At 55.0% G+C, this 25962-nt stretch overlaps 1 protein-coding gene across 2 annotated transcripts; it reads right to left on the reverse strand.

Annotated features, from left to right (window-relative positions):
- Positions 1-7753: 7753 nt before the first annotated feature.
- On the reverse strand, positions 7754-18528 carry CFAP161 (cilia and flagella associated protein 161). Of its 2 annotated transcripts, XM_049614344.1 has the most exons (8): positions 18341-18528; positions 18014-18105; positions 17171-17260; positions 15687-15919; positions 14647-14731; positions 10269-10427; positions 9199-9272; positions 7754-8584 (listed from the first exon to the last, which is right to left on the reverse strand). In XM_049614344.1, the coding sequence occupies exons 2-8, from the start codon at positions 18080-18082 to the stop codon at positions 8389-8391; spliced, it is 906 nt and encodes a 301-aa protein (XP_049470301.1). In that variant the 5' UTR covers positions 18083-18105; positions 18341-18528; the 3' UTR covers positions 7754-8388. The 2 variants fall into 2 exon arrangements, with proteins under 2 accessions (XP_049470301.1, XP_049470300.1); XM_049614343.1 differs by lacking the exon at positions 18341-18528 and having other exon boundaries at positions 18014-18155.
- Between the last annotated feature and the right edge of the window lie 7434 nt (positions 18529-25962).

Raw genomic sequence — 25962 nt, forward strand, 5'->3', positions numbered from 1 at the left:
GGGCAGGGATTGGGTGTGACAAGGGAAAGTAACATTGTGCCCTCCCGACTGACTCTGCCTTCGAGTGGTCATCGGTCAAAGGCCATTTCCCCGCCCAAGGGAGCCTCGGAGTCTTCCCCCAGGGGACAGGAGGGAGGTAGCCCGCAGGACAGGATGAAGGGAAGGAGGAAGCCCCATCCCGGGGCTTGGGCTACGTGTGAAACCGGAGGAGAGGCAGGTACGAGGGGCAAAGGAGAGGAAGACAGAGGCAAAGCCAGGCAGACAGGAGCTTACGTCCTGTAAGGGGGCGGGGGGGGGGGGCAGGAGACCGTGAATGGGGGGATCTGACCACAGGTCAGCGCCCCAACTACCCGACGGGCCTTTCCCCTCGCGGCACGGGCTATCCCGTCCTGACCACAGTCCCTGTGTGTCCCCACCGTGAGCACCCTAGGCTCCCTCCCCGCCTGCTGCACGCGGGGCCAGGAAAGCCGGGAAGCCGATGCCTGGAGCTGCCCTCGGTCGGTGGCAGGTGGGCTTGTGGGACCGTGCTCGCCCCCGAGGCGGGTCCCTGAGGCTCCCCCCCCCCCCCCCCCGTCTCCCAGGTCCCTCCGTGGGAGCGAGTCCCGGTCGCCCTCCGTGTCCATCACCTGCTGACTCAGAGGCACTCGACCGACTTTCCGCTCCCCCTGCTTCCCAGCCCCGCGGATGCACGCACGTCAGATAAATGCTCGTGCTCACATCTTTGTCGCAGGCTCTGCTTCCTGAGGAACCCACACTGGGGCACGCCCCGCGCCCACGCCTGTCCTAGGAGTAGGGGTGGGGCTCCGCGGCCCCTCCCGCCCACCCCGGCCACCCCTGTCCTCTGTCAAACGTCCCTGACACGTAGCCTCGCCCCTTCTGGGGAAGAGGGGAAGGATGCGGAGCCAAGAGGGCTGTCCCGCCTCCCTCCCAGCGCTTCCCCCCCCCCCCAGCTCAGGGGATCCCCCTAGCCCCCCAGCAAGCCAGGCAGCGTCCTGGTGTGGCTGCTCCCCGGCCCTGGGGCTTCAGCTCAAGGGTGGTGACGCTTCCTGCCCGTCTGCTCGGGAGCACATTCAGGAGACATGAGCAGATGCTCGGCCCGTGTTCAACCCTGCTCACGTCGGCCAACAATAACACAGCGCAGAGACGTTGCAGGGAGGGGGGAAGGGAGGAGGCTCCTGCCCAGCAGCTGGGGACAGCTTCAGGACACTCCGTGCCCACTCCCTCTGGGGGAGGGAGTGCCCGCCGTAAGGTGGGGCCGGGAGCACCCGGGGCCAGCGTTCTGGGCTGGAGCCCTGGCTCGGTCAGCCTGCTGCTCTCGGCTCCCAGACGGAGCCCGCAACCCCAGTACCGGGCCCCCCGACGGCCCTACGGGGCCCGGAGGGGCTGCAGGAACTGGGGGTCTTTTCAGAAAGTCACTGGGACCCAAGTGACTGGCCCCCTCACGGATACAGGGGGCCACCTCTGACGCCCGCTCCACTGGACCGGACACACTCCCCGTCTTGCTGGGCACGGAGCTCTAGAAAGTCCCTGCCCGCCCCCCCCCCCCCCCCCCCCGGGCTGGTGCCCCAGACGAAGCCCACCCGGCATCCGGTGTGCAGGTGCAACAGGTGACCGAGCTCCCAGGGCTGGGCCTTCTCAGAGGGCGGCTGCCCGTGGTCCCACCACGGGCTCCCGGCGCCTTCCAGTCTTCCTCCGTGGCCCCTGCCACCGCACCCCGCTGCCCGGGACTGGACAGCTACAGAGCCGAGAGGTTCCCCTCACGGCCTCCCCCCTACTCATGCCACCGCACCCCGCAGGCTCGGTTCTCCTGCCCCCTCGCCCACGGCACGTCTAAAGCAGGTCTGAACGTAGAACTTAGACGCACAGCCGTGGTCGCTCCCCACGTACACCGCGGTCTGTACAGATCGATTTCCAATTTTCTGGGTTTACGTCGAGCCAACAAAGCCACACGGAGGGCTTCCTGCCTGGGAGTCCGTCCAGCTTCCTGGTTACGTGCTCTGGTCCTGGGTCTGGGGCCCCCTGCTCAGCTGCTGGACGTTGAGTCAACCGTTGCATGTCTCCGTTCCCCCCTCTGTCAAGTGCTCATGACAGGGCCCATCTCAGGGGCTGCGTGTGGGAAACCGAGCGGCTGATACGCGAGAACGTGCTTGGAGGGGCGTCTGGGGGCTCAGCTTGGGTTCAGTTCGCGTCACAATCTCACCGCTTGTGGGTTCCAGTCCTGCGTCGGGCTCTGTGCTGACAGCGCGGAGCCTGCTTGGGATTCTCTCTCTCCCTCTCTCTCTGCCCCTGCTGTGCTCTCTGTCTCTCAAGATAAATAAACAAACTCTTTAGAAAATGAGGCATGTGCCCACGCAGCTTCTGTCTGAAGAGCTCACAGCCGCGTGGGAGACGCGAACCAGTCAGCAGCAGTGCCAGACGGCGCACGAGACAGCGGAGATGCCCACGGGGATGCCCAGGGCGCGGTGGTCAGTGTCGTCACGGGCGGAATGCGGCCCCGAGCCTGGGCGCCTGGCACACACCGGGTCACCTGAGGTGCACGGCAGGCCCCGGGGACAGCTGATGGGGGGCCCTTCTTTACCCCAGGAGCAGGCAGAGCCTCATGCTGACTTCCAAGGCCACCCGGGCAAGCGGTGACCAGCGTCCACGTGGAGCCGATGGCCCCAGAGCCGGGCCCAGAACCACTCCCACTCCTGCCTTTCCCACGTGCATGTAACCTGGGGGGGCGGCTCCGAGAGGAAGTCCAGAGGCCCCAGACTGGGCGAGGCTGAGAAGTAGCAGCCAGGCCTTGGGTCGGCTCCCGCGTCAGGCTGCCGTCACTCGGGGCCATTTCCGGAGTCCGTGGGCCTGGAGAGAACTCCAGACTTCAGAGGGAATGTCTGCCCGGGGTCCCGGAGGGGCTGGGCTTGGCCCCGGGTTGTGGGGGGGGGGGGCGGTGCAGGTGCCCGGGACGCCGCGGGGGAGGAAATGAACGGATACCCCGGCCACGGCCACGGGGCTCTTACGCTTTTTCCTCTCTTAAAATGTACACGTTTAAAACTGGAATCTCCCTGGTGTTTCGAGATGAGGCTCTGGGTTGAGCAACGGCCCGGCCTTGACTTGTTTGCGGTTTCCACATTGACACCTGGTGGCCGTTCCGGAGAACTGCAGGCGGGGACGGGGGCTTTTCCAGGAAACCGACCCCCGCCTCCTCCGGTGGGGGGCGCGGGGGGGGGGGGGTTGGTAATCCCTGTTACCTCCACTCCAGGAGCGGGGGCGGGGTGAGACTGACCAGCCCAGACCTGTCCTCGGTCACAGCACCCAGCCCTCGTCCTCCCCGCGGCCTGGGGCACGTCCCTTCTCTGCTCTGGGCCCCCTCCCTCCCCCGTCAGAGGTCCAGGTGAGGCTGAACCAGCTGGGAGGCCACTGTCGCTCACTGCCTTCCAGTCGGAGGCAGACAAGTCAGCACCCCAGCCTTCAAAGGAACACACTCTGCGGTGCTTGGCGGACCCTCGCGGGGTTTCTTCCATGAGCGCCAGGTCAAGCCCCCGGCCTGCTGTTTCTGCCGGGGTGTCTGTGTGTCCCCGTGAAGGACACTTTGAGTAGCGGGCAGCCGCCTCGCCTTTCCTACCACATGGTGTCCCCTCAGGAACAAACCCCACTAATGCAGCCAGGCTCTCCTCACGCAAACTGAGTTAATGCTGAATTATTACCGAGTCTACGATGACGCTAAATGGTTATTCTTACCAATCAAGCGGCCACGTCCCTTTTTAAAACGCTCCGAGTGGTACCAAAGGACACTGTGTGAAGTTACTGATGGAGAAAGCAATGGTTTCTGCTTTGGGGGGATTTTTTGCCTTTGGTGAAGGGATAGCAGAAAAAAATTACTTCGTCTGCTAAACCCGTTAGAGGGCCGGCTCTGCCTTCCCCACGTTCGGGCCTTTGGAGACTCTCGGGACTGTGACTACAGACTCAGAAATCCCCTGGTCTTTGGTCTCCCCGCACCGCTCCCTCTGGCTCAGCCTTCCTTTCTCGTCCGTCCCTCTCCTGCCCAGAGTCTCGCAGCGACCCCTCACCGCCCGCCGAGGGAAACGCAAACTTGCACACCCTGCCTGTCCCTGTCCCTGTCTTCTGTCCCTCTGCCCCTCTCTGGCTCCGCGTCCCAGCCACAGGCGGCCGCCGTCAGCTTGCCAAAACACAGCCCGCGTTTCCCCAGGGCAGCCGCTCCGGCCGACGCGGGGCCAGCTCGGCACCGGGTGTGGGGTGCGAGCGAGAAGGAAGTGGGGTCCGGTCCCAGGTTGGAACCGAGCGGGGTGATGGAGACAAAATCACTTCCTGGCTTGGACGCCCCCCCTGACTCCCACACGAAGGATGAGGGGAGACGGGGGAGGCTCGCGCACACACATGCACACACACACGCGCACACACACACACGCTCACGCGTGCGGAACACCTGCTCTCTCGTAACCAGGCTGCTCCAGAGCTGCCCATTACTCTCCTCGCGTCACAGGTGATACACCGATTCCCCGAAAGGTGGCAAGTGGCCGATCCCAGCCCCCCGAACTTGCTGGACTTCTCCGTGCTCCCCCTGCCAGGAAGTCAAAGGTACTACTCAGTCCTGAAGCTGTATTTGCTACCAATCACTAAGCTCGGTTCCCACGGGGCCGACCCCCCAGCAGAGGACCACACTGTGGCTGGGATGCGTCTACATCCACGGAAAACCCGCCTCCACTCGGGGTCACACACCCCAGGCACCTCTCCTGCCCGCCCTCCTGTGCTCTGAATCTCGGGGATGGGTCCCTGTCCAAACCTGGGCTCTGCCTTCTCGTCCTCTCTTGGCCTTAATCCACCCAAGTATGGAGTCCTCTCTCTCTCTCTCTCTCCTTCTCTCTCTCCCTCCCCCCCTCCTCCCTGGACATCTCTCTCACCCGTCCTCCCTCCCCAGGCCTCCTGACACCTGCCTTAGTTCAGAGCCTCATCTCTCCCCCCCAGGACCCCTCTCCCTCCCTGCTGCTTCCATAATAATCTTTCTAAAGCAAAATCATGCCACTTTCCTCCTCAAAACTCTCTCAAAAGCGGACCGTCGCCTTTGAGCTGCAATTCGACTTCAACAATTTGACACGCACAGCCACCAGTGATACTCAAATTAGTTAACGACCTGCCCCGTTTTCCCTGAAAATCACGGGGCACCAAGCAAACAAAACAGACTCTGGCCACAGTGTCCTGAAGGCCCCTTGCTGGGCCAGACGAGAACCCTTCCTTCAGTTGGGGGAGGGGGGGGTGTAGTGAAGTGCAGGGGTCCCCTCCCCCCCCCAGGGAGACGCCGGGGTTGCCGGGGGCACCTGTTAAGCATCAGCTCCATACGCGGCCCACAGGAGCCACCTCTGGCCAAGTCCCTGCCTCTCAGCAAAGCGACAAAAGCTGCAGCCCAGGGACACGGAACGCCACCCTCCCCCACCCCCGGCCCTGGAATGCTCCGTGTCCTTTCCAGCTCAGATGTCATCTGGTCCCCGGACGCCAGTGACCTCCCCGCTCTTCCAGGGCCGGCTGGGCCCGAGCGCTCTGCGCAGAGGCTGGTCTCCTGCCTCCCTCGCTGCAGGATCTTGTCCCGTTTTCACTGTGTCCACCGCCCCAGCAACAGAGGCGGCACACCGGGTGTGACCCACAACCACTGAGCCAGCGAGCGGTGGGGCTGGGGGAGCCTGGGGGCCAAGACCCAGGGCAACGACGCTAAGCAGCAGCCGTGAGCCTGCGGCTCGTCCCGTGTAAAACCCCCACGTAGGCACCGAGCACACGGCTGCCTTCTCCACCTGCTACTGTGAACCTGCACAGGAAGTTCTGAGTTACACACACACACACACACACACACACACACACACATTTGTGCTTCTAAATTTTACACATGCCTATTAAACTCCTATGTACACTTTTTAATTTTTTTAACATTTATTCATTTTTGAAAGAAAGAGACAGAGCATGAGCAGGGGAGGGGCCGAGAGATGGAGAGACACGGGATCCGAAGCAGGCTCCAGGCTCCGAGCTGTCAGCACAGGGCCCGACGCGGGGCTCGAACCCACGGACCGAGAGATCCTGACCTCAGCCGAAGTCGGACGCTCAACCGACTGAGCCACTCAGGCGCCCCTGAACTCTTACGTACGTTTAAAAACTAACATTTTGAACATTAGAAAACACACGTTAATGCACTTTATAGAGTAAGAAAATGATAGGCATAGAAGTTCTAAGCTTTTCTTTCCACATCTCAATGGGCCGTGTTGTGTGTCCCACACTGGAAGCCACCGCTGAGGTGCTGTGTGCCTTTCGGACACTATAACTCCATCCAGAACAAGAGGTCACTCTGCACAGAAAAGTCTAGGTGTCCACCAAAGCCCAGATCAGATGCTGAAAGTAGATTACTCATACAGCTGGAAGCTACCTTTAAAGGCACACAGGGTGTCTTCTATAGAGAAAAAATAGCTTTGGGGCACCTGGGGGGCTCAGTCCGTTCAGCATCCGACTTCGGCTCAGGTCATGTCTCAGGGTTTGTCAGTTCGAGCCCCACATTAGGATGTGTGCTGGCAGCTCGGAGCCCGGAACCTGCTTCGGATTCTGTGTCTCCCTCTCTCTCTCTGCCCCTCTCCTGCTCACGCTCTGTCTCTCTGTCTTTCAAAAGTAAATAAACACACACAAAAATTTTTAATACATAAAAAAATACAGTATGCTTTGAGCTAAAAGGCAGCCTATGGAATGGGAGAAGATACTTGCAAACGACGTATCGGATAAATGGTTAGTATCCAAAATCTATAAAAAACTTATCAAACTCCACACCATAAAAACAAATAATCCAGTGAAGAAATGGGCAGAAGACATGAACACACGCTTTTCCAAAGAAGACATCCACATGACCAACTGACACGTGAAAAGATGCTCCCCAGCACTCATCCTCAGGGAACTACAAATCAAACCCACCGTGAGATACCACCTCACACCTGTCAGAATGGCTCACATGAACAACTTGGGCAGCAACAGATGTTGGCGAGGGTGCGGAGAGAGAGGATGTCTTTTGCACTGTTGGTGGGAACGCAAACTGGTGCAGCCGTTCTGGAAGACAATATGGAGGTTCCGCAAAAAATTAACAGTAGAACTACCCTATGACCCAGCAATGGCACGACTAGGTATTTATCCAAAGGCTACAAAAATGCTGATGCGGAGGGGCACACGCTCCCCAATGTTGACCGCAGCTCTATCGACGATAGCCGAATTACGGAAGGGGCCCAAATGTCCATCGACTGATAAAAGATAGGTATCACGTGACTTCACTCATATGTGGAATTTAAGAAACACAACAGGTGAACACAGGGGAAGGGAAGGAAAACTAACTCAAGGAAGCACTGCTCCCTCCTCCTCCTCCTCACGCAGTGGGTCTCCACCTTGGCTGCATTAAATCAGAGTTTCCGGGCTGGGGCCCAGGCACCAGTAATTGCCAGAGCTCTCCAGGTACATCCACCACACAGCCGCGGAAGGGAACCACCACCCTGACTCCCAAAGCACTTGCTGGCAAAGGCCTCCCTGAAGAGTGTCAACCCACATCGGCTTGAAGGAGCGTCTAGGTAAAACACGTCTACACCACCTGTGGCTTCCTGTCTGCCTCTTGGTATATTTACGTGGGAGACAGGCTCCCGGCTCATCGCTACCCACAGGGCTGGGGGAATCTTCATCCCATTAAAACACCCCACACGTCACGGACCCTCCACGAAGGGTGAGTAGACGAGCAAACACGCAGAAGGCAACACGTTTATTTCATCAGGAACTTGCTGATCGCGCGGGCGCCATGACTAAAGTGCCCGTTTCAAAGAGTAAAGGGGTTCTGCGGTTTGAAAATCATGACACCACGGCGTGACCAGGCAGGTAGAGGTCCTGACCACCCCGCCCCCGAGTCAGAGGTAGAAATAAAAATACAAGGGGGAAAGCATTCGTTTCCAAGGTAAGGCCACGGCTCACAGCTCCACACTGTTGATTTCTTAGTACGTTGTTTGGTGGGGCCGGTGTTGGGGGTGGGGGGGCGGGTGACAAAGATCCCGTGTGGTTCTGATAGCTTTATCGCACACACGTAGCTTTCAAAGGGAACACGCTGTCCTCGTAGAAGCTGCCGCTACATGGGATCTACAGTTCTTCAGGAACTAGTGATCAACAAAGAGTATCATCCGTCACCTTCAAATGCCACCTAGGAGCCATCTCCCCAGAGCCAGTTTCTTTCTGTGGCCCAGACCCCCACCACTAATTCAAGAATCTTCACACAGCCTTTGTTTTAATAGAGTGTTCAGGGACTTGTACGCCTTACTGAAAAATGGCTTGGGGCACGGCCAAGATCATCGATTTCCAGCAAAGCTACGTTTTTCCAGAGCGCGCCTGGAGTCACTGCGCCCCGGGGTCCGTGGCCTGCTCCAGGGCTGGGGGAGCCTCAGCCGGTGGCTTGGGCAGGTCCAACATGGCGGACGAGTCTTTCCTGGGATTCCCGGTCACCAACATCCAATGGTTGCTCGGCTTTTCGACTCTGTGTGAATCCAGATGCGTGTGGACGGCCACCTCAGCTTCCTTCCCGAAATAGGTACTGGGCCAAGAGAGAAGGGACACGGGTTGGAAACGGGGTAACGGCCCTGGGTAAGCTGTCCACATCATCTTCCAAGCCCCTGGCTCAACAGCCTCCGCTCGGGGCTGCCTCTACCGTACGTCTTTGCTGGATGTTTGACCTGCTCGGGCAACGCCGAAGCGCCTGGGGTCCCATTACCGCTAAAATCCTCTTGGCAAAGGGGCGCCTGGTGGTTCAGGGTCCAACTCTTGGTTTGGGCTCAGGTCACGATCTCCCGGTTCGTGGGTTTGAGCCCCGCGTCGGGCTCTGTGCCGGCCGTGCGGGGCCTGCTTGGGATTCTCTGTCTCCCTCTCTCTCTGCCCCTTCCCCACGTGTGCTGTCTCTGTCTCTCTCGAAATCAGTAAATAAACTTGAAAACAAAATCCTCTTGTCAGGGAAAAGCTTGTGGGACACAAGGGGCTCCGGTAGGATTTGCCGCGCCACCAAGTGAGTCCTTGGTGACAATATTTCATCATCAAAGGACTTCTTGCGTCGGGGGGGGCGGGCACCCTCGTTAAACAGAGCTGCTTTGCTCAGAGGCACAACCTCCACGCCCATCGTGGATGCGAAACCCTGCAGCAAAGTTCCTTCCGTACCTCAAGAAAAGATGCCTGTGGACTGCTAGCCCCCGATTCGTGCGGCAGTGATAGATGAGGATCTTTGCATTTGCCTTTAAAGAGGAAGAGACAGTGCTGTTTGCATTATGAATTAAGGCCTCCGAGTCCTGAAAAGCAAAAATTTTGGTAGCCCGGCCAGGGGTGAGGCGCCAAGCGGGGTCTGGGTCAGCAACGGGCCGGGCGCCCTGCTTTCGCACGAGCACAGCCGGGACCGCGGCACGACCACGCGCGAGCCGCCGGCAGCCAGGCACTGCTCCCGCGAGCGCAGGGGACGCACTGGCCACCTACTCCTCCCCACACCTCGTCAGGCAGCCGCCGTCTTCACCGACGCTCCACGGGGAAGGAAAATGAGACGCTAACGGTTGAGATCATGGCAACGGTGAGCGATTTCAAGGAGAGCAAAGCCGGGCCGGGGGGCGCGTCGCCGGGGACCCCGCGTGCATTCTCCGTGCCAGAGGAGAGACCCTGGTGAGCGCGGGTCCGCCTGCAGAGCCCCGCAGGGGGGGGCGCACGGGGCCGGTGGGCGCAGGTGGCCCGTAGCTGGGGGCACCCTCCCGCGAGGCCACCCCGCTGGTCACCCCTTCGAGTCCCTGCCCGCTGGGGTTCCGCACGCTCCCAGCGACTCCCAGCAACCCCCACTCTGCGTCCGCGGGAAGCGTCAGGAGCCAGCAGCAAAGCGCCTGGCCCAGCGGACTCGCCTTCCCGTCAGGCCCGTGCGTGGGGCCCCAGTCCCGCAGGGCCCAGGCTCCCGAGAAAACGTCAGCAGTGGGAACAGGAAGGATGGCCCCGCAGGACCCAAGCTTCCAGGCCCTGCAGAAATTTTCTTCCTGGAAGGAAGCAGGTCATGACCCTCACCGTCCCGGGTAGGGGGCTCTCAGCCTGACTCGGGGGCGGGCGCCCAGCCTGTGTGTGTCTACAGCTGGCAGGGGCTGGGCGGAGAGAGCACACAAGTCACTTTAGGCCCTGGCGCGCTGAGAAGCCCCGATGTACAGACGGGAGAAAATCGCATCCTCGGAACAGCGCCCGGGTCTCCCCCAGGCAGAGCTCACCGGAACGGGGGCGCCTTCGTATTCCAGGCGCAGCTGGGGGTCCAGGAAGGCGGCCTGCCAGCAGCTCAGGTAGGAGACCTCATCCGTCAGGTACGCCTCCTGGAGCAGAGATCTCTTGGACGACTTCTGGAGGGTCCTGTGGTCACTGGATAAATACAGCTGAAAAGGACAGCGCACAGATGAGCTACGTCACGCTGCTCGAAAGGCTGGGGACACGAGCAGCTCACTGGCCGATGTCAAGGGCGTTCAAAAGCAGCTTCGGAAAACCCCGTTCTTGCCGACTTTTGAGAATACTCTGTTTTCCTCTGCCGTCGAGACGCCATCTCAGAATGCTGAGGCCGCCCGCATCAGTTCCACTGCCTTTCCTTCCTTTGAATTTTGTTCGTGTTTATTTATTTTTGAGAGAGAAAGAGACAGCATGAGCAGGGAAGGGGCAGAGAGGGGGGAGACACAGAATCCGAAGCGGGCTCCGGGCTCCGAGCCGTCGGCACAGAGCCCGACGCGGGGCTCGAACTCACGGACCACTAGATCATGGCCTGAGCCGAAGTCGGATGCTCAACCGACTGATCCGCCTGGGGTTTTCCTTCCTTTGAATACCAAACCCTCTGTCTCCTCCTGATCCGTCCCCCTCTCCTCACTCTCAGGACCTAGGCCTGGACCACTGTTTTTCTTCTGAGAAATAATTATGCATGAAACTTGTTCCATGAAGCCAAGTGTCCTTAAAACCGTCACTGTCACAGCTACGTTTACTGTGAGCCTCGGAGGGGGGCCCACGCCCCCGTGGAGCTGATGTCCACACTTGGGATTTATTTAGACCGCTCTCTGGCCACCTGTAACTGGGTCAAGAAGCACGCCATCCTGCAGAAAACTCCAAAACGTTAGTTGTTTGTTAGTCCTTTACTGATTCCCCTTGACCCTGAACCTGGAGGCCATCTCTGCAGATTTCGGTAGGTTTTCATGTGCAAAGCTGTGCCGTGAGGCGCTACGGGGAAGGCAGCAACGGGTTGCCATCGTGAAGGTGTCTCCTGACGAGCAGGAGAGGGGACAGAGGAGGTGAAGGGGACGCACCCATGAGGCGTGGTGGCCAGAAGGGACGTGCAGAGCTGTAGGCGGGCGCACGTGGGGACACGTGCTCTCCCAGGGGCTCATGAGAGCTCTGAGGAGGAAGCAGTGTGGTGCCGGGAGCCCGCGGGCAAGGCTGACCGCGTGTGGACACGGGACATGTCACAGAGGGCCTTAAATGCCACCGTGGTGGCAGCACTTACCAAGCCCGAGCCCCTAAAGGATCAATCTGGCAGCATGCATCTACTGTGGTCTGAAGTCAGGACAGACCGGAGGGGTCAAGCCACGGAGGGCCTGGATTGAGGTCCCAGCACTGGGGATGAAAAGAGAGGGCCAGGAGCACTGCAAAGGGAGACCCGTGGGCTTGACCACAAGCTAGATGTGGGCAGGGAAGCCGGCCGGGCCCACACAGGCAGACAATGCCGACATCAAACCACAAACCCCACTTTGTCAAAGAAAGATGATAACGACTCAGGAACAAGTCTAAAAGGTGGCGATTACCAGATTTTTTTAGGAACGCCCCAGAAATACTTGCTAATTCAAAGACAAGGTCCAGAAATATGAGAATTGAGGAAGAGAGGCAGTCATCATCCCTGGAAAGAGAAACAACTGTCTGCCCAGCAGTCATAAGAGAACCAACTGGGGGGCCCCTGGGGGGCTCAGTCGGTTGAGCGTCCGACTTCGGCTCAGCTCATGATCTCGCAGTTTTTGAGTTCGAGCCCCGCGTCGGGCTCTGCGCCGACGGCTCAGAGCCCGGAGCCCGCTTCGGATTCTGTGTCTCCCTCTCTCTCTCTGCCCCTCCCCTGCTCGAGCTCTGTCTCTCTGTCTCTCAATAATAAATAACGTTTAAAAAAAGAGTAAGAAGAGAACCAACTGGAAAACCACTGGAAGCGATAGGAGTGAGTGATCTCATCAAAGGCGAGCATGAACATCAATGACTTGGTCACATTTTTGTTGCAACTATGGTAACACCCAGTGCGAGACACCAAGAGACAACCTTAACGGGATAGGCGTCAGGTCCACTTGGGGAGAACCACAAAACTTCACTGAGAGATGGGAAGAATAAATGAGTACACGGCGGGGCATCTCAGAAGAGCATGCGTGTCATAGAGCTACTAAATCCGTGAACTTGTGCAGTTTTACAGGCCGATCAAAACCGCCGCGTGATCTTTCTCCCCATGGGGGGGGGGGGGGGGGGAGCAGAGAAACTTGCAACAGTAGCTGCATCTAACTGAGACGTTCATTCCTAATGCGATGCAGACGAAGAGGTGTGACGAGAGAGAGACAGCCCTAGAGCTGTCCGAAGGTAGAATATAACCCTCGGACAAAAATACACAACTTGAGCTCAGAGCGTCCAGATAGGAAGCTGAGAGAGCTCGTGGACGTATGGGGACTTAACGGGTGCTACGCAAGGCATGTGTCAGTGAGGAAAGAGTAATTATTCAAGAAATAACACAAATGTGGCTCTTTAGTCATTGGGGGGGAAATCACATGTCTGCACGGAACCCTGTATCAGAATAAATCTCAAGCGGCTAAGGAGGACCTGGGGCGCCTGGGGGGATCAGTTGGTTGAGCCTCCAGCTCCGGGTTCTGGCTCAGGTCATGATCCCAAGGTTGTGGGATCGAGTCCCACGTGGGGCTCTGTCCTGAGCACGGAGCCTGCTTGGGATTCTCTGTCTCTGTCTCTGTCTCTGTCTCTGTCTCTCTCTCCTGACCCCTCCCCCACTCTCTCTCTCTCTAAAATAAAAATAAATCCATTAATTAAAGAAGAAAAAACTCCAGGGCACCTGGGAGGCTCAGTCAGTTGAGCATCGGACTTCAGATCAGGTCATGATCTCGCGGTTTGTGAGCTTGAACCCCACGTCGGGCTCTCTTCTGTCAACGCAGAGCCCGCTTCGGACCCTCTGCCCCCCTCTACCCACATGTTCTCTCTCTCTCAAAAAAAAACATTAAAAAAAAAGAAGAAGAAGAAAGCAAGAACAAATCCCAGCACAAGGTCAACTTGAGCCACCAAGAAGTCGATGCAAGTTTCTCTTTCTATAGTATCTCTGGGGCAGGGGCAGGAATTGCAAAGGGAAACACTGATCCGTTTATTCAAAAATACGGTAAAACAACTACCATTTCAAAGCCAAGTAGCCAAAGAAGATAGATAGATAGATAGATAGATAGAGAGATAGATAAATAAAATAAAATAAAATAAAATAAAATAAAATAAAATAAAATAAAATAAAAATAAAATAAAAATAAAAGCCACGTAGCAGGTGGCAGGAAACATTACGTGCAAAATGACAGAACGTTATCGTCTGTGGAAGGGCAGGTAATAAATGCAAATCAATGCACAGGTGGAGAAGAGATAATTTATAGGAGACAAAGGAGTTGGGAGAGTTAAGGAGAGAGTGGAGAGAGAGGTAGGGAACAAAGGAGGGAGGGAGGGAGGGAGGGAGGGAGGGAACAGACTATAAAAGAAAGTAAGCCAAAATGTTAGGAATGTTAATCTCTGCATAGGACAACTGTGACTTACTCCCCTCCTTCAACGATTTGGTATTTTCTCTACTTTCTACGTTTCAAATCAGGCTGCAGCTGACCATCTGCGGTGTAGGGGTTCGACTGGCAACGCTGATTTTTCTTGGTAGCAGAAGAGCCAGTAATGCTACACGATACAGTGATGGAAGCTGTGATTCGGTGAGAGACGGTGCGGAGTACCCAGTCCGCCCCTTAACGGCTGAGCGACCCGGGGCAAAATCACCTGACCTTGTGCCTCGGTGTCCCCATCAGTAAAATGGGCGTAAAACGGTCCCTAGCTCACAGACTTGTTGGATATCGAAGTGAGTTCATACAAGTGAGGCAGTTAAGCATGTAGCAAGGTGCAACAATCCCACGTTATAGACGACAAAGACTCAAGAAAGGTCAACAACTTTACCCAAAGCCCCACCCCATAGATCGACATTTCAGCTGGAGTTAAACCCACATGTAGCTGGATCTAATCCCCAGGGGAAAGGGAAAAATCAAGTTTAAAAAAAAAAGGAAAAAAAAAAGTTATCAGATAATACGCCTTGCTGGCCTTGGTGACATTGACAGGTGTCAGATGATTATTGATTAATCCAATCATTTTTTGGTTTTGCGTCAGCTGCGTAGCAAAGGAGGGTTTTCTCCCTTCCTCCTTAGCGCCTGAGGGTATTCGCTTCGTAATTGGAAAAGCGACGAGGCAAGAAGTGACCCCCGACACCGCGTGTGCAAAGCTCCAGGCTGAGACCCGGACGAAGCCAGAGACGCCTGCAGCGTTCCCTGTCCCCTTCAGCCGGCGGCCGCGACTCACCATTTTGTCTTCAAACCCTCCCGTGGTCGCGAGGCAGAAGTCCTGTCCGTACCTGAGGACCTGACCCGTGGCGTTTCCGTCGGCCCTGCACGTCAAGAATAAGCATCGCGTCAAGTCTCTGCAGTGCGATCCCTGCCACGTTCTAGTTCTGGCGCGTGCAACTCTGCTTATAACCCACGTTCTCGCTAATGCGTGTCCACACTTTCGAGATGGCCGTTTCCGTTGGCCCTCAGAGCCGGCTGGCACCCTGTCCCTGTGTCCCGCCACAGCCAGAACGCACGACGCCCCTTTATCTGTGGCCCAGAGCACGTCACGCTGCCCTGCCCTGAGGAATTCTGGTCAGGTGCGCGGACAACTTTAGAAAGATCCAGGGTAACACATTGATTCGAACACACCTAACACAGCCTTCCCCCTCAACCCTCCGGGACGCGGAACTTGTGCTCGGCGTGTGGTGGTCTCAACATGAACGAATTACCGGTATTCAAAAGAAATCTGAAGACTAAGAGGTCGGGCTACATTTTCGTAGTAGAAACATTGCTATCCTTATTTCACGAGCAAAGTGAAAGCAAGGCTTTCCTACTGTAATCGTGGCTCTGCTCTGAGGATTTAATCGCTCATTTTCAAAACGTCAGGCACATTTTTGGTAAACAGTTCATCACAAAAGAGCAACGCCCTTTGCACCGAGCTATCTAGTTTCGCTCTAAAAGCAACAGAGTGATTAAAAGCCACAGAAACACCCATAATGAGCTCCGAGCACCCCGAGAAGCTGTTAGCAAAACCCAGTCCAGGCAGAGTGTGAATTTAGTTCCTTGGATCCAATACCTCGGAAAGAAGCCTTTATCATCGAACACAAATTAGCAGTTGCCCTGAGGTTCAAGGTGAAGGGTGTGTAAAGGGCCCCAACGGCGTCCTCAGGGGAGGACGCAAGGCGGGAATCCCAGAGAAGGTTCCCACCGCCTCGGCCTCCAGGCACCCTGAAGCTCTGCGCGCAAACGTATTTATGGCAAAAACGCGCGGACAACGGGAGCGTCTGTCTCTACCTCAAAATGGTGAAAGTGTTTCTGCCAACCGGGATCCTGGTTTGAGCTGCGCTCAGGCCACACGGCACCTCTAACTCGTCGCTCAGATGCGCTTTAATTTCATCGGGAGTCGTGCACAGGCTCAGTTCCCCGCCCAGAAACAGGTGGGCCTCCACCTCCGTGTGGGCGGGGTTCACGAGCATCACCATGTCACCACAGTGAACGTACCCATCCTCCGAAACGGAAAGCTGCATCTACAACGGAAATGGGAGTTTTTCAGACTCACCTCACTGCACCTTCCTTCCTTCACTGTCTAGGACCCATTTCGTTGGCGGTAATACCACTCGGACCACTTGGGTAATAACCACTCTGGCTCCCTCGAGTTTTCCATTTCCTTCCTTTTCCTGCCACCGATCCCCTCCCACGTCGCCAAAGTCCCCCCCCCCCCCAAATCCCCAGTGAGGTAGAAAAAGCCGATGAAAAACCACTCAGGCTGACTCCACCACTAATGGATTCAAACTCACTGGAAATGCCTTCAGCACCAACCAAAGGGTGTTTTACATATTCCTGCACTGATGTGTTCATTTCTTCGTTCGGAAAACGAGGGTAAACATAATTAAGGGCAGATTTCTCCTCTGTTCCTAAAATCTTAGGGAATTTTAAACTGTGGTTTTCAGATCTAAAGGAAAAAACACAACCTGATATTTTCCAAATGATAATTCATTTATGGAACGTTTGCTTGCCTGACTCACACTTAATTCAGTAGAATTTTGAAAACAGTGCTTGAGTCTAAAATTATCAGTCTCAGTAAGAGACTCTTTTTTTTTAATTGTTTATTTATTTTTTGAGAGAGAGAGAGAGACAGAGTGCCAGTGGGGAAGGGGCAGAGAGAGAGAGGGAGACACAGAATCCGAAGCAGGCTCCAGGCTCCGAGCTGTCGGCACAGAGCCCGACGCGGGGCTCGAACTCACGGGACTGCGAGATCATGACCTGAGCCGAAGTCAGACGCTTAACTGACCAAGCCCCCCGGGGGCCCCACCATCGTTTTTTTTTTTTTTTAATGTTTTAATTATTTTAGAGAGAGAGAGACAGAACATAAAAGGGGGAGGTGCAGACAGAAAGGGAGACACAGAATCCAAAGCAGGCTCCAGGCTCTGAGCTGTCAGCACAGAGCCCGACGCGGGGCTCGAACTCACGATCGGTAAGATCATGACCTGAGCTGAAGTCGGACATTTAACCAACTAAGCCACCCAGGCGCCCCAATAAGAGACTCTTAAACACAGAGAACAAACTGAGGGCTGACTGGGAGCGGGGCAGGGAATATGGGGGATGGGCCTTGAGGAGGGCACCTGTTGGGATGAGCACTGGGTGTTTGTATGTAAGCGATGAACCACAGGAATCTACCCCCAAAACCAAGAGCACATTTTATGTATGCACTGTATGCTAGCCGACCTGACAATAAATTATATTTTTAAAAATTTTTTAATAAAATAAAATAAAATTACCGGTCTCAAGAGATTCTCTTTGAGTCTCCTGTTTCTCTGTATGAGAAGCTGTCCTTTAGCTCTCTTCTCCAAGAAGTCCTTCATGAGCTCCTGGTAAAGGAGGGAGAGAACGTGACCCAGAAGGACAACAGGCCTGAACGATGCAGATGGTGGTGGCAGGTAGGTCAGAAGCACATCCAGTTGAAAGGGCAAAATTTGACCAAAAGAAATGTGAGCATAATGGGGAAGGGTGGGAATTCTCTTAGCATTTTTTTTTAATATTTTTGCTGCATTGTAGAATGTTTGAAAAAAATGAGAAAAGCACAAAACAGAAAGAAAGAAAAGAAAAAGCAGCATCACCTTGGAGGACTCCAGCCAGAGAAGGTCCTGAGTAACCTTTGGAGGCCATGTGTCCCCGGCTGAGGTCTCAGCAGGTTGGTCGGTGATTGTCGCTGAAAGCCCACCGCCCCACCCTCTGCACACACATACAGCTGGATGGACACGCGATGGCCCAGGGCCTCGTCTGAGCCAGTGTCAGTGACAGGGACACCACGGGGACACCTAGGAGGCAGTGTGTGACGGGTGGGGGAGTGCCAGGGGGCAGTGCGTCCACGTAGAGCCCCCTCCCCGCCTGGACGGCGGCCTCTGGAGCCCCTGAGTCTGTAAGGACGGAGGGAGCGTGATGGGCTCTGGACTAACGCGGAGGCACCGAGTTCGGGACGTGTGACCGGGTCAGTGGGCGGCAGGTGAACTTTCTGGGCGTTCGGAGATGCGCGGGGTGAGGGGTACTGGGCGCCTGCAGGGTGAGGAAGGAGCCCGGGACGCTGGACTTGGGGCGGGGAGGGGGGGGTCCCCGGGACGTACCTCCTCCAGGTAGATGTCCTCGTTCCAGTTGCCCATCCGCACTCGAGGACCATACAAGTTCTGCGCCATGGTGCCCTCTCCTCTGTCGGCCCCTGACACCGGACACCGGTGGTGTTAGCGTGCCTCGTAGTCATGGCAACCGCCCCCCCCCAACCCCGCGGATTGGCCAGGTTCGGGGCCTGCTGGCCAATCAGTGACAGCACAGGAGCCAGGGGCGGGGAGGAGTGAGGGTTGGAGGCAAGGGCAAAGGAAGGGTGGGGGTAGGTGGGGGTTGGAGGGGTCGCCCTCCCCACCCCCTGCATCTTCCACCCCCCAGGGGAGATCTACCTGAGCTGGGCTGCAGAGCAGGGGGGAGGAGAAACTCCAGCGGGCAGGCCTCGTGGAGTTAAACACGTCAAACCTTTTCCTTCTTTGGGCTCCGGGCGGGCTCAGTCCGGGAAGGGTGGGGCTCTTGATCTCAGGGTCGTGAGTTCCAGCCCCACCTTGGGCGTAGAGATCAAGATCTTGAAAATAAATACGAAACCATTTTCTGATGTGGGGACCAAAGGCAGAAGGAAATATAGATGAAATCAAATTGCCTTATAACCTGCAGCCCGCTGACAAATACTTGAGGCGGGCAGAGGAGGATTTTCCTTCTGGAACTCTCCGCTGTCCTAATGCTAATGCTTTGCTAGAGGGGAGAACTGCCTTGGCTTGACAATAGCCAGGCCTCCAGGATCCTGTGAGTCTTTCTTAGCATATGAAAGTCCTTCTGGACGCTTCACCCTGTGTTTACCTCCCCCAACTCCCAAGTATATAATCAGTCTCTCCTCAAGGCCCGGTCTGTCCCCTGGTCCTCTCCCTTCGATGAGGGAACAGAAAGAAAGCTGACACCCCACCCCACCCCACCCCCATGCCTCAGGGGGGACATGTGTAACATTCCTCAGACCCTCCCAGATGCCCCAGGACAAAGGAAAGAAAAAGAAAAAAAGCAAACAAAGGGTGAACTGATAGAGATCACAGCCCTGGGGAACCTGAGTCCCCATCAGTTTACACATGTCTTGGTAAATTACAAGAAAAAGGCAACTTTGCCCATAGCCTAAGCTCCGGAAACCTATAGGCCGTTTCCTGGAGCCCAGACGTCACCCTCCCCTCCACAGTGATGTGGGAACAGAGACCAGAAGGAAATGGCAGGTGACATTAAATTTCGTCAAAACCTGCAGCCCCTTGAGATACTTGAGGCAAATACGTAGAACCTTCCCCACTCCACCCCCCCAAGCCCCTGCGGTCCTAGTGTTAACTTCTCCCAGGAGGGAAACCAGCCTCAGCTGGACAACAGCAGGGCCCCTGGCATCTTAGCACATCAAAGTCCTTCTGGAGGCTTCCCTTAGGCCTTCACCTCCCCAACTGCATAGTATATAAGGAGCCACTCTTCACCACCCCAGTGCAGCTCCCCCGCCCGCCTGTCCAGTCCCCTTGCTTTCATAAGGTCGCCTTTTTGCACCAAAGACCGTTCAAGAATTCTTTCTTGGCCGTTGGCTCCAAACCCCCACCTTTTCCACATCATTTTCCTTTTCCTTTAACTTTTCGAATCTGAATGGAAAACACAGTGCAGGTAAAGGATCCGTCACTCGTCACTCGTTGACACAAAGAGGAGCTTTTGGATGGAAACCGCCCACCCCCACCCCCGCCGTCTGTCTTGTGGCTGCAGCAGCAGCAGCAGAGTGAACTTGACCCTCAAAGGATGCATCCTCAGTGCAGAAATTTGGAACCCAAATAACATCGAAGGAAGCGGGAAGGCAGAATTACAATGTCACTGCCTCAGAAGTAGGAAACGTGTCATGTTAGCCTGTTTCTGTTCACGCGGTTCTGAGGCAGGACACCGCTCCCTGGGCTTCACGGCATCCCTGCCTCCCCCCTCCCCAGTCTCCAAGTGATCGGACAAGCCTGTGGTTTGCAAGAATTCCTGATAAAGGTAGAATAGGCCGGAGCCAACGTTTTCAAAGATCGTGACCTGAGCCGAAGTCGGAGGCTCAACCGACTGAGCCACCCAGCCCCCCGCCACCCCCCACCCCCGCCGGTCTCCGTATAACTTAATGAAGTTGTAATGAGTCGGTTATTTGGTAAGAACTTACCCCAGTGCGGCTGCGCCCCCCCCCACCCCCCCACCCCGCCTCCGGGGCGCCGCTCTAATCAAATATGCTGCGTCTCTGCGCATTATGGGCGCAACAGTACGCTATGCACATCCCGTTTGTGAAACTGCTTTTTAAATGAGTCAGGAGGGGCGCCTGGGGGGCTCAGTCGGTTGAGTGTCCGACTTCGGCTCAGGTCACGATCTCGCACTCCGTGAGTTCGAGCCCCGCGTCGGGCTCTGTGCTGACTGCTCAGAGCCTGGAGCCTGTTTCAGATTCTGTGTCTTTCTCTCTCTGACCCTCCCCTGTTCATGCTGTGTCTCTCCCTGTCTCAAAAATAAATAAATAAACGTTAAAAAAAAATTTAAATGAGTCAGGAGAAGACCTGGGCAACGGACACAACTGGGTGACGATGGACGCAATCCTTGTCGCCGGTGCTCCCTGCTATCGCGCGGGGGTATGAAAGAGCGGACCTACGCCGGCCGACTCCGTCTTGTTCTGTGTCCTCCACCTTGAGTGACTATGTCCCCGACACCCAACACGGCCCCTTTCCGGGAAAATCGCAGAAACCTCAGACCACGCCTCCTCCCCTTGAGTAACCTCCCGCTCACCCGATCAAACTTCCCAATCAAAACACGCAGGCGACCTGCGCAACGGGACTCCGGCCCTTCCCCAGCCAATCGGCCGAGGCCACGACCCTTCCCCAGCCAATCGGCCGAGGCCACGACCCTTCCCCAGCCAATCGGCTGAGGCCACAGCCATTACCCCACCAACTGCCCCTAGACCCCAATAAAACCTTTGTGCTTTTGAAACTCGTTCACTCTCCCCGGCATCTCCCCACTGCGTCGGTGCAGGTAGGCGATCGAGCTCGAGCTAGCTCGAATAAAGGCTCTTTTGCTTTTGCCAAAGAGCTCCCTGGTGGTATTTGGGGATCGCGAATTCTGGGCATAACAGGTACAGGTCACTGCCTGGCGTTGCTACCTGTGACCTGATCATCTTCTGTGTTTCTTGTAAGGCGGGTCTGGCCACACGGTCCCTCAGCTTCTGCTCGCCTCCTTAGGTTGCCCTCTGTGCTGTAAGGGAGCTGACCGGATGTGCGATCCGTGGGGACGCTTTTGTCTTTCATTCACCGCCTGCTGACCTCCACTGTTTCCGATGGGAAGTCAGCCGTCAGTCTTCAGGCTGTCCCTGTGCCATCGGTAAGGCTGGTGTGCGGGCTCCTCTGCTTTCCAGATGCGCTCTGCGTCTTTGGCTTTCGTCACCGATTACGGTCTGGGGGGGGGGGGGGGGGGGTCTCCAGGCATTCGTCCCTCTTGGAACGCACTGAGCTGCCTGAGTGTGTACACTGGTTTCTTTTTGAATCAAATATGGGATTTGCCATTATTTCTTTGAATTTCTGTCTCCTCCTTTTTACCTCTCCTCTTCTCCTGGGACTCCCATTACGCAACGTGGGTGCACTTCGTGAAGTCCTACATTTCTCTACGGCCACATTCATTGTTCTTCCTTCTTTTTCCTCTCTTGCCCTCAGATTGCATCATTTTCTATTGCTTTATCTCCAAGTCTGCTTACGTTCTCTTTTCTTTTTCTTTTTTTTAATTTATTTTTGAGAAAGAGAGTGTGTGAGTGGGTGAGGGACAGAAAGAAAGAGAGAAGACACAGAATCCAAAGCAGGGGAGCAGGCTCCAGGCTCTGAGCTGTCAGCACTGAGCCCAACACGGGGCTCGAACTCGTGAACCATGGGATCATGACCTGAGCTGAAGTCAAACACTCAAGCGACTAAGCCACCCAGGTGCCCCTCTGCTTACTTTTTCTTACAACAGCTCAAATCTGCTGTTCCACCTGTCCAGTGAATTCATTTCGGTCACAATGTTTTTCAGTTCCCGAATTTCTGCCTGGTTCTTATCATTTCTTTATGAGTGTTATGGATTTGATGAGATATTGATGTCATACCTTCCTTAAATTCTATAATATGGTTTCCCTTAGTACTTTGAACATATTTTTTTTAACGTTTATTTACTTTTGAGAGAGAGAGAGTGTGTGTATGAGCGAGTGCAAGTGGGGGAGGGGCAGAGAGAGAGAGGGAGACACAGAATCCAAAGCAGGCTCCAGGCTCTGAGCTGTCGGCATAGAGCCTGACACAGGGCTCAAACTCACAAACCGTGAGATCATGAGCTAAAGTCGGACGCTTAACCGACTGAGTCACCCAGGTGCCCCTGAACATATTCTTAATCACTTTGGAGAGTTTCCCTGATAAGTCCAACATCTGGACCCTCTCAAAGCCTGTCTTTTCCCCCCAAATATGACTCACATTTTCCTGTGTGTTAGCAGGTTTCATAATCTTTTGTTGGAAGCTAGACATTTTCGGCAATGTGCGATAGCAATTCTGTGCATGATCCTCCACACTTGGTGCCTATTGTTGTTTGGCGACCTTGGTTGGACTGGCTCATTGAGACCTGTCTCCCCTCCCCCAGCAGTGTGCAGCCCTCTGATGTCACCATTCAGGGGTACCATTCACGAGGGCACTGACTCCCCCCCCCCACAATGATTCTTAATATGATAAACAAAGTACCATAACAGGGCATCTCACAACTTACAACACAGATGGATTTAAAGGTCAGATAATAATAACAAAATGCTAAGGAGCCTGGGTGGCTCAGTCAGGTAAACGTCTGACTTCAGCTCAGGTCATGATCTCGCGGTTCATGAGTTCGAGCTCTGTGCTGGGCTATGTGCTGACAGCTCGGCTTTGGATTCTATGTCTCCCTCTCTCTCTGCCCCTCCCCCACACTTGCACTCTGTCTTGCTCTCTCTCTCAAAAATAAACATTTAAAAAAATAATAATAACAAAATGCTAAGCAAACATGCAAGTTTTTTTCTTACTTTTCCAAATGTTTACTTTCATTTTTGAAACATTAGAAAATACTTATTTTCTACATAATTATTTAACATTTTTCATTCGTAACCCTCCAAAACCCTCAAAGCTAAGGTTAAAACAGAGATACACTCATGCCTTTCTGGCCAGTATAAAATTGGCTCAGTTTTTATTTAGCCATAAATATCTCCTTGAAATCAGGCCATCATTCCTTCCCTTTTCCAGTTACTATGATTTTGACGTAGACCAGGTATATACCAGAAAACATATCTGCTATTTCTTTTCATGCTTTGATGAGACCCTTGGAAAAATTTAATTGGAACCTTTTGTTACTTACTTGTGAAACATCTGGCGGGAAAAGAAAAGCCAAAGAAATACTTGGACGCGATCATGTTTAGAAAAGAGAAGTGGGACAAAGTTCAGCTATTAGGAAAGAGAACTGAGTTATAGTCTTAGGAGCCAGTAAGTCCTGGGGTCCCAAGGATAAGCTTTCGAGTCCTCCCTGGATGACAAATATCGGAAGTCATCAAGGCATAGTAAAGAAAATCACGGGGTTGATGCACCTTTCACTCTGCTCGTGTGAGCATTTCTGTCTTGGAGCCTCGGTTCTTTCACCAATAAAAACAGGTTAAGGCTTACCTCCCCAATAACTCTCCAGGAAGCATTTCCCAGATCCTCTGCAGTGTGTTAATAGATCAGAGTGAGGAAGAGCTCTGTTGTCAGTATGTTTAGGAAATGCGGGTCAGAGGGGTGTCCTCATAATAGCCTGCCTTGGAACCTCAGACATCATGGTGTCATAAACCCACAAAGATGTGATGACACACAGTATTGCCCCAGCTGAATTCAACGTGGAAGGCTTTTTAAAATATTTTTAACGTGTATTTATTTTTGAGAGACAGAGAGAGAACATGAGCAGGGGAGGGGCAGAGAGAGAGGGACACACAGAATCCGAAGCGGGCTCCAGGCCCTGAGCTATCAGTGCAGAGTCCGATGCAGGGCTCGAACCCACAAACTGTGAGATCATGACCTGAGCAGAAGTTGGACGCTCAATTGACTGAGCCCCCCAGGCGCCCCTGCAAACATGGAAGCCTTTTTAAAAGAATCAGCTGGTAAGACCAATACTTTAAGACGGACTCAGAGATTTTGTGAAGCTCAAATGACACAATAATATGAAAAACAGGTAGGATTTGGCCATGCTCTTGAAAGAACCAAGGAAAGATTGGGATGGGGGAGGGGGATGGGGGAAGGGGGTAGGGGAGAGGAGTGGGGGTTGGGGAGGCAGCAGGATGAAGTCAGCACAGAAACAGGGACTCAGGGAACATCTAAAGGACCAGAGAGGACCATGGGGCAATGAAGGTGGATGGAGGGAGATGGTGAAGGGCCCCCGGCACCACCGTGGGGGACAGGGATTTTCTTGCATAAGTGGCAGAGAGCCACCGCAAGGTCCTGAAGTCGATGCCACCGCCGGCAGAGGCCAGGCACACCTCAGAGACGTGCAGAGTCCCTTCCAGAACACTGCAATAAAGCGAATGTTGCAATAAAGTGAGTCACAAGAATTTTTTGGTTTCCCAGGGCATATAAAAGTCACGTTCACACCGCACTGCGGTCTATCAATCACGCAACAGCATGGTGTCTAAAACAACGCGCCGACCTTAATTTAAAAATACTTTATTGCTAAAAAATGCTAACCATCATCTGAGCTTTCAGTGAGTCACAATTGCTGAGCACAGACCACCATAACCAATATAAGAATGATGTCAGGAGAACGTTGGAAATATGGCGAGAGTTACCGAAATGAAACACAGAGACACAAAGGGAGCGGACGCTGCTGGAAAATGCAGCCCGCGGACTTGCCTGGCGCAGCGTGGCCGCAAAGCTTCAGTTCGTAAGAAATGCAAGGTCTACGCGGTGCGGGAGAGCGAGGTGTGCCCGTCGAGCTGGTGGGGGGGTTTGCTGGGGCCACACAGGCTGTTGCACGGACTTGGGGCCAACAGGCCGGGCAGCAGGCAGGAGGCCCAGCCGGGAAACAGCGTCGTGATGAACGCATGTAAGTGTGGTGGCGGCAGCGAGAACAGAGGCAGAACCGAACGAGGAAAGAGCCCGCGTGGCTACGGTCACCTCTCGGAAAATGCGCATTGGGGAATCCGTTCAGTTCATTCGACCCAGACGGGTCGCGTGCCGAGCTCCGTGCTCAGCATTCAGGACACGGAGATAACGGAGACACTCCTGCTATTGTGGCTATTGAGTCAGAGGAGACGACTGACCAAGTGCGCACGTGTGAGGCACGCTGCCGAAGGCCCAGTGAGAGCAGATTCCTCCGAAGGGGTATCGGCAGGTGTTTTCCCGCTGAACAACGTCCTTCCGTGAGCTAGGCAGGGCGACTGCGCAATCACTTTCTAAAGCCTCGTCTTATCAGGCGTCTCCAGTCCTGTCCCAAGAGCGGAAGGGGTCTTCTGGTCTTTTTGTCTCCATCTGCTTTCCTCCTGGGTGTGCCAGACCCCTGCGGAAAAGACCCCCCACCAGCGCCCCTCTAACTCTCCCCAGCCGGACGTGAGCAGAGAGCCCGGCGTTTGGCACAGGGAAGGATCCGAGGGACTCCTTCTTCTCGTCTTCTCCTCGTCACCCCTGTGCCAAAGGCCAGTGCCCCTCCATTCAAGCTACCTCTTGGGTGATAGACTTTCATGTAGTCTGAAGTCCGGGCAGCAGAAGAAATTTCCTTCCGTGTACAATCCTGGCTTCTGTAGAGGGCGGACCCTGTTGGGAGGAAACCCTTCCGTTCTATGCAGCACGCTGGTTGGAAGTACCAAAGTGGACCCAGGGCTGGGTGTGACAGCAGGGGAGAGAAGGAGCCAAGTGGTTCTGCCTAGAAGAACAGAAAGAAAGCAAGTTTCCCAACAGGGTGGAGCATTCTGGAAAAGCAGCTCGAGCCAGAGAGAGAAAAGAAGTCCCCTGAGACCCATGAAGTC

Source organism: Panthera uncia (assembly GCF_023721935.1).
Source record: "Panthera uncia isolate 11264 chromosome B3 unlocalized genomic scaffold, Puncia_PCG_1.0 HiC_scaffold_2, whole genome shotgun sequence".
Classification (NCBI taxonomy): domain Eukaryota; kingdom Metazoa; phylum Chordata; class Mammalia; order Carnivora; family Felidae; genus Panthera; species Panthera uncia.

What these genes read in the sequence shown, in the direction of transcription:
- CFAP161 (XM_049614344.1), bottom strand. Translation starts at nt 18,082, where the DNA reads ATGGCGCAGAACTTGTATGGTCCTCGAGTGCGGATGGGCAACTGGAAC. An exon ending in AGGACATCTACCTGGAGGAG is followed by an intron (nt 17,261 to 18,013) that starts GTACGTCCCGGG and finishes CTCCTTTACCAG; the next exon opens with GAGCTCATGAAGGACTTCTT. An exon ending in CACAGGCATCTTTTCTTGAG is followed by an intron (nt 8,585 to 9,198) that starts GTACGGAAGGAA and finishes CTCTTGGCCCAG; the next exon opens with TACCTATTTCGGGAAGGAAG.